This window comes from Nerophis lumbriciformis, linkage group LG19 (genome assembly GCF_033978685.3).
Source record: "Nerophis lumbriciformis linkage group LG19, RoL_Nlum_v2.1, whole genome shotgun sequence".
In the NCBI taxonomy this organism is placed as follows: Eukaryota; Metazoa; Chordata; class Actinopteri; order Syngnathiformes; family Syngnathidae; genus Nerophis; species Nerophis lumbriciformis.
Window position 1 is genome coordinate 30,615,863 of NC_084566.2, and position 14,065 is coordinate 30,629,927.

Here is a 14,065-nt window from a genome sequence, read left to right on the forward strand (position 1 = left end):
GTCTGCAAAGGATACAGTCCGTAAGCACACATGATTGTGCGTGGTGCTGGTCCACTAATAGTACTAACCTTTAACAGTTAATTTTACTAATTTTCATTAATTACTAGTTTCAATGTAACTGTTTTTATATTGTTTTACTTTACTTTAAGAAAATGTTTTTAATTTATTTATGTAATTTTTTTTTTTTTTTTTTTAAAGTACCTTATCTTCACTATACTTGGTTGTCCAAATTAGGCATAATAATGTGTTAATTCCACGACTGTATATATCGGTTGATATCGGTATCAGTTGATATCGGTATCGGTAATTAAAGAGTTGGACAATATCGGAATATCGGATATCGGCAAAAAGCCATTATCGGACATCCCTACTATAAATACAATATTAAAAAATAAATGCAATCATATTTTTAAAATAAAATACAATTCAAAGCAATTAACTAAAATGTAAAGTAATTTACTTTAAAAAGTAAAATACAATATCATTATAAACTAAATGTTTTTTTAATTTACAAGTTTAAAGAAAATCTAGTCAAATGTATAAATAAACAACAGTACCTTGTTGGCCGTGTCAAACAGATTGTCATTACTGGACGACTTCTCCTTCTCCTGCAAAAAAGAGTTTATGTGATGTTTTGGTTGAAGGACAATTTCTCTTCCAAAAAACCCCCCGCAAAGATTCAATTCCATTCGATTCAAACTCACTCTTGCAGTCTCGTCATCTCCAGATGTTTTTGGAGTTTTCTTAAGTCCACCTTTCGTCTTGAGGGGGAAAACATGCGAACGAAACATTTCAGACAAACAGGCAGCAACTCCTCTACTGTTGAACATCTGACAATAAAAGCCTTGAAGCTGAACAAGTGTGTAATCTATATAAACCTTAACACATTAAAGCATAATTAGCCTCACTTGTGTTTTTTTAATTACATTCTGAAGGACTTTGATGCACAGGCTGAATACTGACCTCATCCAACAGGTTTTCAATACTCCATGATCTTTTGAAGATGCCAGCGAGGCCTCCTTTTTTCCCCTGAAACACACATTTCAAGTCAAAATGCAGTTTTATAATTTGAGACCGAGGGACAAGCGGTAGAAAATGGATGGATTGGGTGGATATACTTCAACAATCAAAACTCTTACTGTTGTACTTTGAGATCACATTCAAAGCACAAATGGCAAGAACTATAAAAACAAAAATAACGTGAAGAAGACAAACAAAAAGAAGAACAACAACCACAAAAACAACAAGTACAAGAAGAAAAACAAGAAAAACAAAAAAGAGAAAAAAAACAAGGAGTAGAAAAACAAGAAGAAAAAAAATTAAACAAAAATAAGAAGTAAAAGAACAAGAAAAAGAAAGAAAAACTACAAGAACAACGAAATGAACAACAAGAACAAAAAGAAGAAGATGAAGAAAATTGGGGGAAAAAAGAACAAGAATAAGACGAAGAAAAACAACAAGAATAACAAAAAGAAGAACTACAAGAAGAAGAACAAAAAGAGGAACAAGAACATGAAGAAGAACAAGAAAATAAGGAAGAACAAGAAGAATAACAATAAAAACAAGAAGAGGGAGAACTAAAACAAGAAGTAGAAAAACAAGATGTAAAAGAAAAAAGAACCAGAAAATGGAAGAAGAACGAGAACAAGAATAAGAACAAAAGGAAGAAGAATGAGAAGAACAAGAAGAAAAACTAAAACATGAGAAAAAGAAAAATAAGAAAAAAAACGAGAACGAGAAGAAGAAGGAGAGGAGGAAAAACAAGAGGTACAAAAAGAAGAAGATGAAGAAGAAGAACAAGAAGAAAAACAAGAATAACAAAAAAGAAGAAGGGGAAGAAGTAGAAGAAGAAGAACAACAAGTACAATAGGAAGAAAAACAACTAAAATAAGAAGAAAAACAAGAATTCTAATAAGAAGAACAAGATGAAGAGCAAGAAGAAAAACAAGAACAAGAAAAAGAAAAGGTAATGAGGAGAACAAGAACAACAAGAAAAAGATCAAGAACAAGAAGAACGACAAGAACAAGAGCAAAGAGAACAAGAACAAAAAAAAGAAGAAAACCAAGACTGACAAAGACAAGAACAATAACAAAAAGTTCAAGTGAATAACAAGTTGAAGAAAAACAATAATAACAAGGAGAAGAACAAGAATAATAAGAACAACATGAAAAAGAACAAGAGTAAAAAGAACTAGAACAAGAAGAAGAAAAAAAGAACAAGAAGAAGAAGAACAACAAAAAGAAAAAGAACAACAAAAACAACAAGCACAATACCAAGAATAAAAAGAAGAAGAAAAACAAGAACAAGATAAAGAACAAGAAGGAGAAGAAGAAGAACAAGAAGAAGAACAAGCTATTGATACCTTGGGAACAGTTTCTGACAAGTTTTCAGAGCTTCCAGATTTTGGAGTTTCAGTGTTCAGGTTTGCTTCCTTGTCTGCTGCAGTGCCTTCTGCTGGCTTCTGGGGCTTCTTGAAAAGTTTGCTGCTGAAATTGTTTTTGTCCTGAAAAGAAATATTGGAGTCAGTGAATGCACTACTATCAAGTTCAATCAACCTTGAAGGCTTTCCTCAGTCACCTTGGTGGCGTTCTTCTCGACTAGATCATCAGCACCTGCCGCCAGCGTCTCCTTGTCCTCCTCCCAGTCCTAAAAATGGATGCCGCTGCTTGAATGCGAGTAATTGAAAGACAAAACTATCTGTGACTAATTTTTTCAAAGATTCACCAGTGAGTCTGCCCGCTCTCCTTTCTCTCCTTTGGGGGTCTTTTTGAGGAAAACCCCAAACAGACTTCGATCTTTCTCCTGATGCCAAAAGACAGACATGTTCAGAGAGGAAGAACCAATAGTCTCGAGGATTCACAACAAGAAGAAAAAAACAGGAAAAAGAAGAAGAAGAAAAAACAACAAGAACAAAAAGATGAAGAAAAACAAGAACAAGAAGAACTAGAAGAACAAGAAAAAGTACAAGAACAAGAAGAACAATAACGAGGAAAAGAAGAAAAAACAAGAATAACAAGAAAAAGAAGAAGAAGAATAACAAGAAGGAGAAAAAGTACAAGAACAAGAAGAAGAAGGAAAACAAGAATAACAAGGACAAGAACAAGAACAAGAGCAAGAGCAAGAAGAAAAAAAAGAAGAACAAGAACAAGAACACAAAGAACAAAAACGGGGAGAAGAAGAATAGCAACAACAAGAAAAACAAGAAGAAGAAGAGCAAGACGAAGGAGAAGAAGAAGAACAAGAAGAAGAACAAGCTCTGGATACTTTGGAAACAAGAAGAAGAAGAAGCTCTTGATACCTTGGGAACAGTTTCTGACAAGTTCTCAGAGCTTCCAGATTTTGGAGTTTCAGTGTTCAGGTTTGCTTCCTTGTCTGCTGCAGCGCCTTCTGCTGGCTTCTGGGGCTTCTTGAAAAAATTGCTGCTGAAATAGTTTTTGTCCTGAAAAGAAATATTGGAGTCAGTGAATGCACCACTATCAAGTCAATCAACCTTGAAGGCTTTGCTCAGTCACCTTGGTGGCGTTCCTCTCAACTAGATCATCAGCACCTGCCGCCAGCGTCTCCTCGCCCTTCTCCTCGTCCTAAAATTGGACGTCGCTGCTTGAATGCGAGTAATTGAAAGACAAAACCTTCTGTGACTAATTTTTTTCAAAAACTCACCGGTGAGTCTGCCCGCTCTTCTTTCTCTCCTTTGGGGGTCTTTTTGAGGAAGACCCCAAACAGACTTCGATCTTTCTCCTGATGCCAAAAGACCGACACGATCAGAGAGGAAGAACCAATAGTATCGAGTAGAGATGTCTGATAATATCGGCCTGCCGATATTATCGGCCGATAAATGCTTTAAAATGTAATATCGGAAATTATCGGTATCGGTTTCAAAAAGTAAAGTTAATGACTTTTTAAAACGCCGCAGTACGGAGCGGTACATATCCGGTAAAATACGGACGTAGGGAGAAGTACAGAGCAGATGCGTCTCCCAGTCAGCAGCCAATCCCTTCTCCCCTCTCCCACACACAACACAGTAGTTGATGACTGCAGCATGAGAGGTTTACTGGCTTGATCACCTCAAGCATAACAACAACAGGAGTGTGTTGTTGCCGGTGCTGTAGCCATGGATAACAAGCGAGCTCGATCGATGACTGTCTAATGACACCATGTCTATGGTTTGGGATTATTTTAAAGTGTGTCTGACGGATAAAAACTGGCAATTTGCAATGACTGCAAAAGGTTGGTTATGCGAGGAGGAACCAAGACGTCTTCCTTTAATATGAGCAATTTGATCTCCCACCTCTTCAAGAATCATAAAGAGATACACGATGAATACAAGCGGACGATGGATGAAAAGAAAACACCGAAAAAAAGTATCACCACACAGTTGTCGCTTAAAGACTACGCCGAGAAAAAACCAAAATACAACAAAAAACACCCCAGGGCGAAAGCCCACGTTATGGTCAGGGACAACGCACGCAGTATGGCAAAAGGTACGGTGGAGTTTGGTGTGGCTAGTCTGCCCTGCATGGCGCACACTTTGCGGCTTACAGTGAACGGAGGTGCCCTGTCTCAACGCAGCATTTCAGAAGCTCTGACTGACTGGTAGGTCACTTCAAGCACTCACCACTAGCTTGCAGCACATTTTTGTTACTCTTACAAATACGTTAGAGCAAGGCAGATTGAGCCCAGTTTATAATCCCCTGTTATACAGTATGCCAGGCAGTCTTGCACTAAAGGAGGACTATGTTATTGCTTACTTTATTACTCTAGTATACTCTGGACTGAAGCTGCCTGCCTTCATTGTTTTTGTAGCTGTTGCATGTTTAAAAAAATAAAAAACAATGCACTTTTGGGACGGTATAGCTCAGTTGGTAGAGCGGCCGTGCCAGCAACTTGAGGGGTGCAGGTTCGATCCCCACTTCCGCCATGCTAGTCACTGCCGTTGTGTCTTTGGGCAAGACACTTTACCCACCTGCTCCCAGTGCCACCCACACTGGTTTAAATGTAACTTAGATATTGGGTTTCACTATGTAAAGCGCTTTGAGCTACTTGAGAAAAAGCTCTATGTAAATGTAATTCACTTCACTTCACTTTGTGAAAGTCAAAGTATAGTATTTCCCATAGTTGTAGTGGGTGTCAAGATTATCTCAGGGAAAGCATGTCCCAAATTCCAAGCTGCTGTTTTGAGGCATGTTAAAAAAAATAATGTACTTTGTGACTTCAAAAATAAATATGGCAGTGCCATGTTGGCACTTTTTTCCATAACTTGAGTTGAAGTTGTTCTCTTATTTTGGAAAACCTTGTTAAATTGTTCAATGCATCCAGCGGGGCATCACAACAAAATTAGGAATAATAATGTGTTAATTCCACGACTGTATATATCGGTATCGGTTGATATCGGAATTGGTAATTAAGAGTTGGACAATATCGGAATATCGGATATCGGCAAAAAAGCCATTATCGGACATCTCTAGTATTGAGGATTCACAACAAGAAGAAAAAAAACAAAGAACAGGAAAAAGAAGAAGAAGAAAAAACAAGACGAACAAAAAGATGAAAAAAAACAAGAAGAACAAGAAGAACAAGAAGAAGAAGAAGAAGAAAAAGTACAAGAACAAGAAGAACAATAACGAGAAGAAGAAGAAAAACAAGAATAAAAAGGACAAGGACAAGAACAAGAGCAAGAAGAAAAAGAACAAGAACAAGAAGAAGAACAAGAAGAACAAAAACAGGGACAACAAGGAGAATAAGAAGAATAACAACGACAAGAAAAACAAGAAGAAGAAGAGCAAGAAGAAGGAGAAGAAAAAGAACAAGAAAAAGAACAAACTTTTGATACTTTGGGAACAAGAAGAAGAACAAGAAGAAGAACGAGCTCTTGATACCTTGGGAACAGTTTCCGACAAGTTTTCAGAGCTTCCAGATTTTGGAGTGTCAGTGTTCAGGTTTGCTTCCTTGTCTGCTGCAGCGCCTTCTGCTGGCTTCTGGGGCTTCTTAAAACGTTTACTGCTGAAATAGTTTTTGTCCTGAAAAGAAATATTGGAGTCAGTGAATGCACTACTATCAAGTCCAATCAACTTTGAAGGCTTTGCTCAGTCACCTTGGTGGCGTTCTTCTCGACTAGATCATCAGCACCTGCCGCCAGCGTCTCCTTGTCCTCCTCCCAGTCCTAAAAATGGATGCCGCTGCTTGAATGCGAGTAATTGAAAGACAAAACCTTCTGTGACTAATTTTTTCAAAGATTCACCAGTGAGTCTGCCCGCTCTCCTTTCTCTCCTTTGGGGGTCTTTTTGAGCAAGACCCCAAACAGACTTCGATCTTTCTCCTGATGCCAAAAGACAGACATGTTCAGAGAGGAAGAACCAATAGTATTGAGGATTCACAACAAGAAGAAAAAGAAGAAGAAGAACAAGAACAGGAAAAAGAAGAAGAAGAAAAAACAAGAAGAACAAGAAGATGAAGAAAAACAAGAAGAAGAAGAATAACAAGAAGAAGAAGAAAAAGTACAAGAACAAGAAGAACAATAACAAGAAGAAGAAAAATAAGAATAAAAAGGACAAGGACAAGAACAAGAGCAAGAAGAAAAAGAACAAGAAGAAGAAGAAAAAGAAGAAGAAGAAGAACAACAACAAAAACAGGAATAACAAGGAGAAGAAGAAGAATTACAACAACAAGAAAACAAGAAGAAGAAGATCAAGAAGAAGGAGAAGAAGAACAAGAACAAGAAGAAGAACAAGAAAAAGAACAAACTTTTGATACTTTGGGAACAAGAAGAAGAACAAGAAGAAGAACAAACTTTTGATACTTTGGGAACAAGAAGAAGAACAAGCTCTTGATACCTTGGGAACAGTTTCCGACAAGTTTTCAGAGCTTCCAGATTTTGGAGTGTCAGTGTTCAGGTTTGCTTCCTTGTCTGCTGCAGCGCCTTCTGCTGGCTTCTGGGGCTTCTTGAAAAGTTTGCTGCTGAAATAGTTTTTGTCCTGAAAAGAAATATTGGAGTCAGTGAATGCACTACTATCAAGTCCAATCAATCTTGAAGGCTTTGCTCAGTCACCTTGGTGGCGTTCCTCTCGACTAGATCATCAGCACCCGCCGCCAGCGTCTCCTCGCCCTTCTCCTCGTCCTAAAATTAGATGCCGCTGCTTGAATGCAATTAAAAGACAAAACATTCTGTGACTTACTTTTCCAAACACTCACCGGTGAGTCTGCCCGCTCTCCTTTCTCTCTTTTCGGGGTCTTTTTAAAGAAGCCGCCAAACAGACCTCGATCGTTCTCCTGATGCCAAAAGACAGACACGTTCAGGGGGAAAGAGCCAACAGTATTGAGGACACAACCTACCGCTTTGCCTTCAGACAAACTCTCACTGCTGGCTGACAACTTCTTCTCCTGCAGAGTCTTGTCCTGCAACACAAAATTACAATTTGTACTTTATACGGAAGAAAGACTATAGACCACATCCTCATTCTTGCTTCTCTTGCTGCTGGACACAAATGTTCCACAGAAACAGGAATAACATCCCCAACACATAAAAAAACAAGTTTACCTCATCAGACTGAGCCATACTTGCCAACCTTGAGACCTCCGATTTCGGGAGGTGGGGGGTGGGGGCGTGGTTGGGGCGTGGTTAAGAGGGGAGGAGTATATTGACAGCTAGAATTCACCAAGTCAAGTATTTCATATATATATATATATATATATATATATATATATATATATATATATATATATATATATATATATATATATATATATCTATCCTGAAAATATGCAAACAAAACTGTGTTTAGATCATTGATACTTCAAACTTGCATAAATAAATATTAAGGAATATAACATTGCTTGGCTTCTGAGAGTTTCAAAATGTAATGAATAAAATGCTAAAGTTGTTGATAAACAAGCAATTATTTTAATAATTAAATATGGTCATTTTAAATTAATTATTATGATAATTTAAAATCAATTATTTCAAATATGTTTATTTTAATGTATAATTCTATGGCTGGATGTAATAAGGAGTCACAAAAAAATACAAATAAAAATACAATTAATTTTGATGTTTTTAGCAAAATATAGTAAAAATTTATTTATTTTTATTTTTATTTTTTATTAATAAATATATTTATTTTTAGGTAAAATAAACATAATAATACAATGTATCTCTAGTCTGGATGATTTAGTTCTTGTCACCCTGTTGTCCTCCCGTCATGAAAAAAGGCTGTCCTCACTCCGGTCCGCATGGAGCTGGAGGGGGCGTGGCTTCCAGCTCCGGCTGAAAATCGGGAGATTTTCGGGAGAATGTTTGTCCCGGGAGGTTTTCGGGAGAGGCGCTGAATTTCGGGAGTCTCCTGGAAAATTCGGGAGGGTTGGCAAGTATGGACTGAGCGGCATTACATCAGGGTCACAAGCTTTTTCAACCTCATATGATTAAACCTATAATCTCAATATGCAAACAGGCAACAAAACTTGTGGACCAAAAACACAAACGCCCCTCTTATTTTATACATCAAGTCATTTCATCATACTGTGGGCCTGATTAACTTAGTGTTTGCATGTACTAAAACACGTGCAAACTTGATAGCACACACAAAGCTGATTTATTCAACGTTTGCAAAGTGGATTGCATCTGTAAAGTGAGCAGAATAAGCAGACCATTTTGCATCCGTCTTCGTTAATATGCAGAATATATGCTGAACATCAAAATAGAATAGAATGGACTTTATTGTCATTATATTTGCCTTCTTTCATCTCCGTAACATCGCTAAAATTCGTTCCATTTTGTCCACTAGCGACGCTGAGATCATTATTCATGCGTTCGTTACGTCTCGTCTCGACTACTGTAACGTATTATTTTCGGGTCTCCCTATGTCTAGCATTAAAAGATTACAGTTGGTACAAAATGCGGCTGCTAGACTTTTGACAAGAACAAGAAAGTTTGATCATATTACGCCTATACTGGCTCACCTGCACTGGCTTCCTGTGCACTTAAGATGCGACTTTAAGGTTTTACTACTTACGTATAAAATACTACACGGTCTAGCTCCGTCCTATCTTGCCAATTGTATTGTACCATATGTCCCGGCAAGAAATCTGCGTTCAAAGAACTCCGGCTTATTAGTGATTCCCAGAGCCCAAAAATAAGTCTGCGGGCTATAGAGCATATTCTATTCGGGCTCCAGTACTATGGAATGCCCTCCCGGTAACAGTTAGAGATGCTACCTCAGTAGAAGCATTTAAGTCCCACCTCAAAACTCATTTGTATACTCTAGCCTTTGAATAGCCCCCTTTTTTTTTTTAGACCAGTTGATCTGCCGTTTCTTTTCTTTTCTCCTCTGCTCCCCCCTATCCCTTGTGGAAGGGGAGACACACAGGTCCGGTGGCCATGGATGGGGTGCTGGCTGTCCGGGGTCGGGACCCGGGGTGGACCGCTCGCCTGTGTATCGGTTGGGAACATCTCTGCGCTGCTGACCCGTCTCCGCTCGGGATGGTTTCCTGCTGACCCCACTGTGGACTGGACTCTTACTGTTATGCTGGATCCACTATGGACTGTACTCTCACAATATTATGTTAGTCCCACTCGACATCCATTGCATTCGGTCTCCCTAGAGGGGGGGGGGGGTTACCCACATAAGCGGTCCTCTCCAAGGTTTCTCATAGTCATTCACATTGACGTCCCACTGGGGTGAGTTTTTCCTTGCCCTTATGTGGGCTTTGTACCGAGGATGTCGTTGTGGCTTGTGCAGCCCTTTGAGACACTTGTGATTTAGGGCTATATAAATAAACATTGATTGATTGATTGATTGATTGATATTTGCATATAACGAGATTAAGGACTCCAATTTAAGGTGCGGTAGTGGGAACAAATGTGGGATAAAAATAAATTACACAAGAAGTAATAAAGATAAAACTACACTGCAAAAACTGAAATCTAAGTAAGATTAAATATCTCAAATAAGGGTGATATTTGCTTATTTTCTGTCTGATAAGATCATTCTTCTCACTAAGCAGATTTTATGTTAGAGTGTTTTACTTGTTTTAAGGGTTTTTGTCCTAAATGATCTCAGTAAGATATTACAGCTTGTTGCTGAGATTCTATGACCTATATTGAGTAAAACATGCTTGAAACTAGAATATCAAGTGTTGCAAAGCTGTGTCATCAACACTCACAAAAACAAAACTACCCTTTTAAAGTAATAATTTCAACCATGATGCCGAGTGCATATCATTATGTCAAGATAATGGCACTAGCATTTACTTAATTTAAGAATATTTTTCAACATATTGAGCAAAAAGGTCTCTTCTTTTTTTACCAAGAAAAGTGGACTTGTTATTAGTGAGAATATACTTATTTTAAGGTATTTTTGGGTTCATTGAGGTTAGCTAATTTTACTTGTTTTGGAAAGTCTTGACAAGCTGAATTTTCTTGTTCTATTGGCAGATAATTTTGCTTAGTTCAAATAAAATACCCCTCATTTTTGTATTTTTTTTTTCTTGTTTTTGAACACTGACTTTTTGCAGTGTAAGTATTGAAATAAATAGACTACTATCCAATAAAAATAATAAGCAATCCTGTACTATATACAAAACAATATACCATATTTTTCGGATTATAAGTCGCAGTTTTTTTCATAGTTTGGCCGGGGGTGCGACTTATACTCAGGAGCGACTTATGTGTGAAATTTTTAACACATTACCGTAAAATATCAAATTATTTAGCTCATTCCCGTAAGAGACTAGACGTATAAGATTTCATGTGATTTAGCGATTAGGAGTGACAGATTGTTTGGTAAATGTATAGCATGTTCTATATGTTATAGTTATTTGAATGACTCTTACCATAATATGTTACGTTAACATACCAGGCGCGTTCTCAGTTGGTTATTTATGCCTCATATAACGTACACTTATTCAGCCTGTTGTTCACTATTCTTTATTTATTTTAATTTGCCTTTCAAATGTCTATTCTTGGTGTTGGGTTTTATCAAATACATTTCCCCAAGAAAATGCGACTTATACTCCAGTGCGACTTATAGATGTTTTTTTCCTTCTTTATTATGCATTTTCTGCAGGTGCGACTTATACTCCGGTGCAACTTATACTCCGAAAAATACGGTACAATATACTGTACAATATACAGAACAAGACAAGAGTACCGGATTGATATCAATCAGTGTCGGATGTATTGCACTCAAAGGGTAATATTGCACAGTAGGGTATTAGGGTAGGATATTGTATAGGGGTGAATTATTTATTATAAGTTAGAGTTCAAGATGGTGACAGCTCTGGGAAAGATCCCCACAATACTGGGAGGAGAATATGCAAATATATTATACACATTAAAGTTTTGTGAGTATAATATACCGTTTTATTTGGCACGTCTCAAAAGTACCGTATTTTTCGGACTATAAGACGCAGTTTTTATTTCATAGTTTGGCCGGGGGTGCGACTTATACTCAGGAGCGACTTATGTGTGAAATTATTAACACATTACCGTGAAATATCAAATAATATTATATAGCTCATTCACGTAAGAGATTAGACGTATAAGATTTCATGGGATTTAGCGATTAGGAGTGACAGATTGTTTGGTAAACGTATAGCATGTTCTATATGTTATAGTTATTTGAATGACTCTTACCATAATATGTTACGTTAACATACCAGGCACGTTCTCAGTTGGATATTTATGCCTCATATAACGTACACTTATCCAGCCTGTTGTTCACTATTCTTTATTTATTTTAAATTGACTTCCAAATGTCTATACTTGGTGTTGGGTTTTATCTAATAAATTTCCCCAAAAAATGCGACTTAAGTTTTTTTTTTTTCTTTATTACGCATTTTCGGCCGGTGCGACTTATACTTCGGAGCGACTTATACTCCGAAAAATACGGTACGTGCAAACTGACACACACTTGGTGCTCGCGCTGCAAAGGCAGAGAATGACAGAGAATCAATCCTCTGTCATATTCGTGTGTCAACATGCATGCATGGTCTGTCAGAAATAAAAAATATTAGATATAATGTCCATTCAGCAACACACTTTTATAATTTTGGTGACTAAAGGGGCTGATTGAAACAAATTCAATTGATGCGTTTTGGTGTCTGCTTGTGTTTTGTTTTTTTTATAATGCTGTTCGTGTTTCATTTATACTATATATTATTAACATATCTCCTATGTAAAAAAAACAACTTCTTAAAGTATGTGATTTTTGAGTCTTGGGCACATTACGTGCAGTCTCTGTCTAGTGCAGGGGTGCTCACACTTTTTCTGCAGGCGAGCTACTTTTCAATTGATCAAGTCGTGGGGATCTACCTCATTCATATATATAATTTATATTTACTTATTTATGAAATATATGTTTTTGTTAACAAGTTAAAGGTGTTTAATTATAATGCAAGCATGTTTAACACATATAGTTAATATTGTTAAAAAATTAAAGGTGTTTAATGATAATACAAGCATGTTTAACACATAGTTAATATTGTTAAAAAATTAAAGGTTTTTAATGATAATACAAGTATTTTTAATACATATAGTTAATATTGTTAACAAGTTAAAGGTGTTTAAAGATAATGCAAGCATGTTTAACACATATAGATTCCTTTTTTTCATGAAGACAAGAATATAAGTTGGTGTATTACCTGATTCTGATGACTTGCATTGATAGGAATCAGACAGTGGTGCTGATAACGTCCGCATTTTCGAATGGAGGAGAAAAAAAGTCCTCCTTTCTGTCCAATACCACATGAAAGTGGTTGGTTTTTGGCATCTTATTTGTCCAGCTTACGTACTCCTTTGTATACACTTTACAAGAAATACATTGTCGGCAAACTCCGTAGCTTGCTCGCTTGTGCACGCCAGCTTTCTGAGACTCTTATTTTGTTAGTGCAACTGTGCAACTGTGCAGTCGGTCTTTGGAGTTTTGACGACAGGTACGGCGCCAGAGTCTGTTGAAATAAAGTGTTTCTCGCCTTCCAGTCGGTAATTTTAATGAGCTGGCAGCAGCCAGCGTCATCTCAGAAGACCCTCGGGTGCCGTGAATGTCAATCAAGTGACGAAAGTGACGTCATAGTGAAGATTTATGATCGCTCATTTTTAGGACTATTTTTTTAATGCCTGGCTGGTGATCAACTGACACACCCTCCACGATCGACCGGTAGATCGCGATCGACGTAATGAGCACCCCTGCTCTAGTGCATAATCAGCCCTGAAAAAAAAGGGGAAAAAGTGGGTTCTGTGGCATGCTTAAAAACATACGCCACAGGTAGGAGCATGATCAAATGTGCTGTTAATGATTGTATAGTACACCCAAAATCCTCATTCAAATAAGGTGGTCTGCACCACTTTTCAATTGTACACGCAGTGTTAGCAGATTGCACGCAACACGCCCACTAATGGAACACACTATTCTCTACAATATCTCAATTTTCAGATTTATTCAATTTTTATCTTTAGCTTGTTTGATGATAAGAAGAGATGACGTGAAAATGTTCATATTCAGGAATCCGCTAAACAAACTTCCTTTGTCCTTTGGAAAAACAACAAAACATCCATCATGGTGACGGTTGCCAAGGTAACCACATGTTCAGGCAGTGTCATGTGAAGCTTTAATTATGTGAAAGGTCATTGTGTGCATAGACAAATTGTGACGTAATAGACAAATTGTCATGTGATCTATATCGCTGACTCAGCAGAAACCTGCCATGTCACTGTCATGTTGACTCAGAGCTCTGTTAACACATGCAGTTTCAGGGTGGTGCAGAAATGGGGGCTGGGCAAAGGTAACAAGGTGTCATGAGGACACTTACCTTGTTCTCCGACAGGCTGTCCAAGTTAGTAGAAAGCGCCTCCTCTGAATCCTAAACCAATATTATTAGAACAATAATTAAGTATTTAAAGTAGGAGTTGAGAACAAGCAATGTAAATAGTATAGGTTAATGCTATGAGAGAGAAAGATGAATTGGTAAAATCACACCAGTTAATACTTTATCACAGTATATCATACAGTAGCAATTCTGAAATACCAGTAGTCTATATTTTAGAGTAGAACACTAAAATATAAAAAATTTTCA

General features: G+C 37.3%; 1 protein-coding gene across 6 annotated transcripts in view; it reads right to left on the reverse strand.

The window, feature by feature from the left end:
* Positions 1 to 14,065, reverse strand: part of LOC133618522 (uncharacterized) — a 59,317-nt gene that overhangs the window by 15,277 nt on the left and 29,975 nt on the right. For 4 of the 6 annotated variants that reach the window (XM_072915226.1, XM_072915225.1, XM_072915224.1 and 1 more), the window contains 17 exons: positions 13,802 to 13,852; positions 7,331 to 7,393; positions 7,190 to 7,267; positions 7,047 to 7,115; positions 6,832 to 6,972; positions 6,240 to 6,317; positions 6,093 to 6,161; positions 5,878 to 6,018; positions 3,662 to 3,739; positions 3,514 to 3,582; positions 3,300 to 3,440; positions 2,726 to 2,803; positions 2,579 to 2,647; positions 2,364 to 2,504; positions 964 to 1,029; positions 705 to 761; positions 558 to 608 (listed from right to left, as the gene is read on the reverse strand). In XM_072915226.1, the coding sequence (XP_072771327.1) occupies positions 558 to 608; positions 705 to 761; positions 964 to 1,029; positions 2,364 to 2,504; positions 2,579 to 2,647; positions 2,726 to 2,803; positions 3,300 to 3,440; positions 3,514 to 3,582; positions 3,662 to 3,739; positions 5,878 to 6,018; positions 6,093 to 6,161; positions 6,240 to 6,317; positions 6,832 to 6,972; positions 7,047 to 7,115; positions 7,190 to 7,267; positions 7,331 to 7,393; positions 13,802 to 13,852 (1,440 nt within the window). The remainder of the gene's footprint in view (positions 1 to 557; positions 609 to 704; positions 762 to 963; positions 1,030 to 2,363; positions 2,505 to 2,578; positions 2,648 to 2,725; positions 2,804 to 3,299; positions 3,441 to 3,513; positions 3,583 to 3,661; positions 3,740 to 5,877; positions 6,019 to 6,092; positions 6,162 to 6,239; positions 6,318 to 6,831; positions 6,973 to 7,046; positions 7,116 to 7,189; positions 7,268 to 7,330; positions 7,394 to 13,801; positions 13,853 to 14,065) is intronic. The other 2 variants (XM_072915228.1, XM_061978969.2) reach the window with 2 other exon arrangements.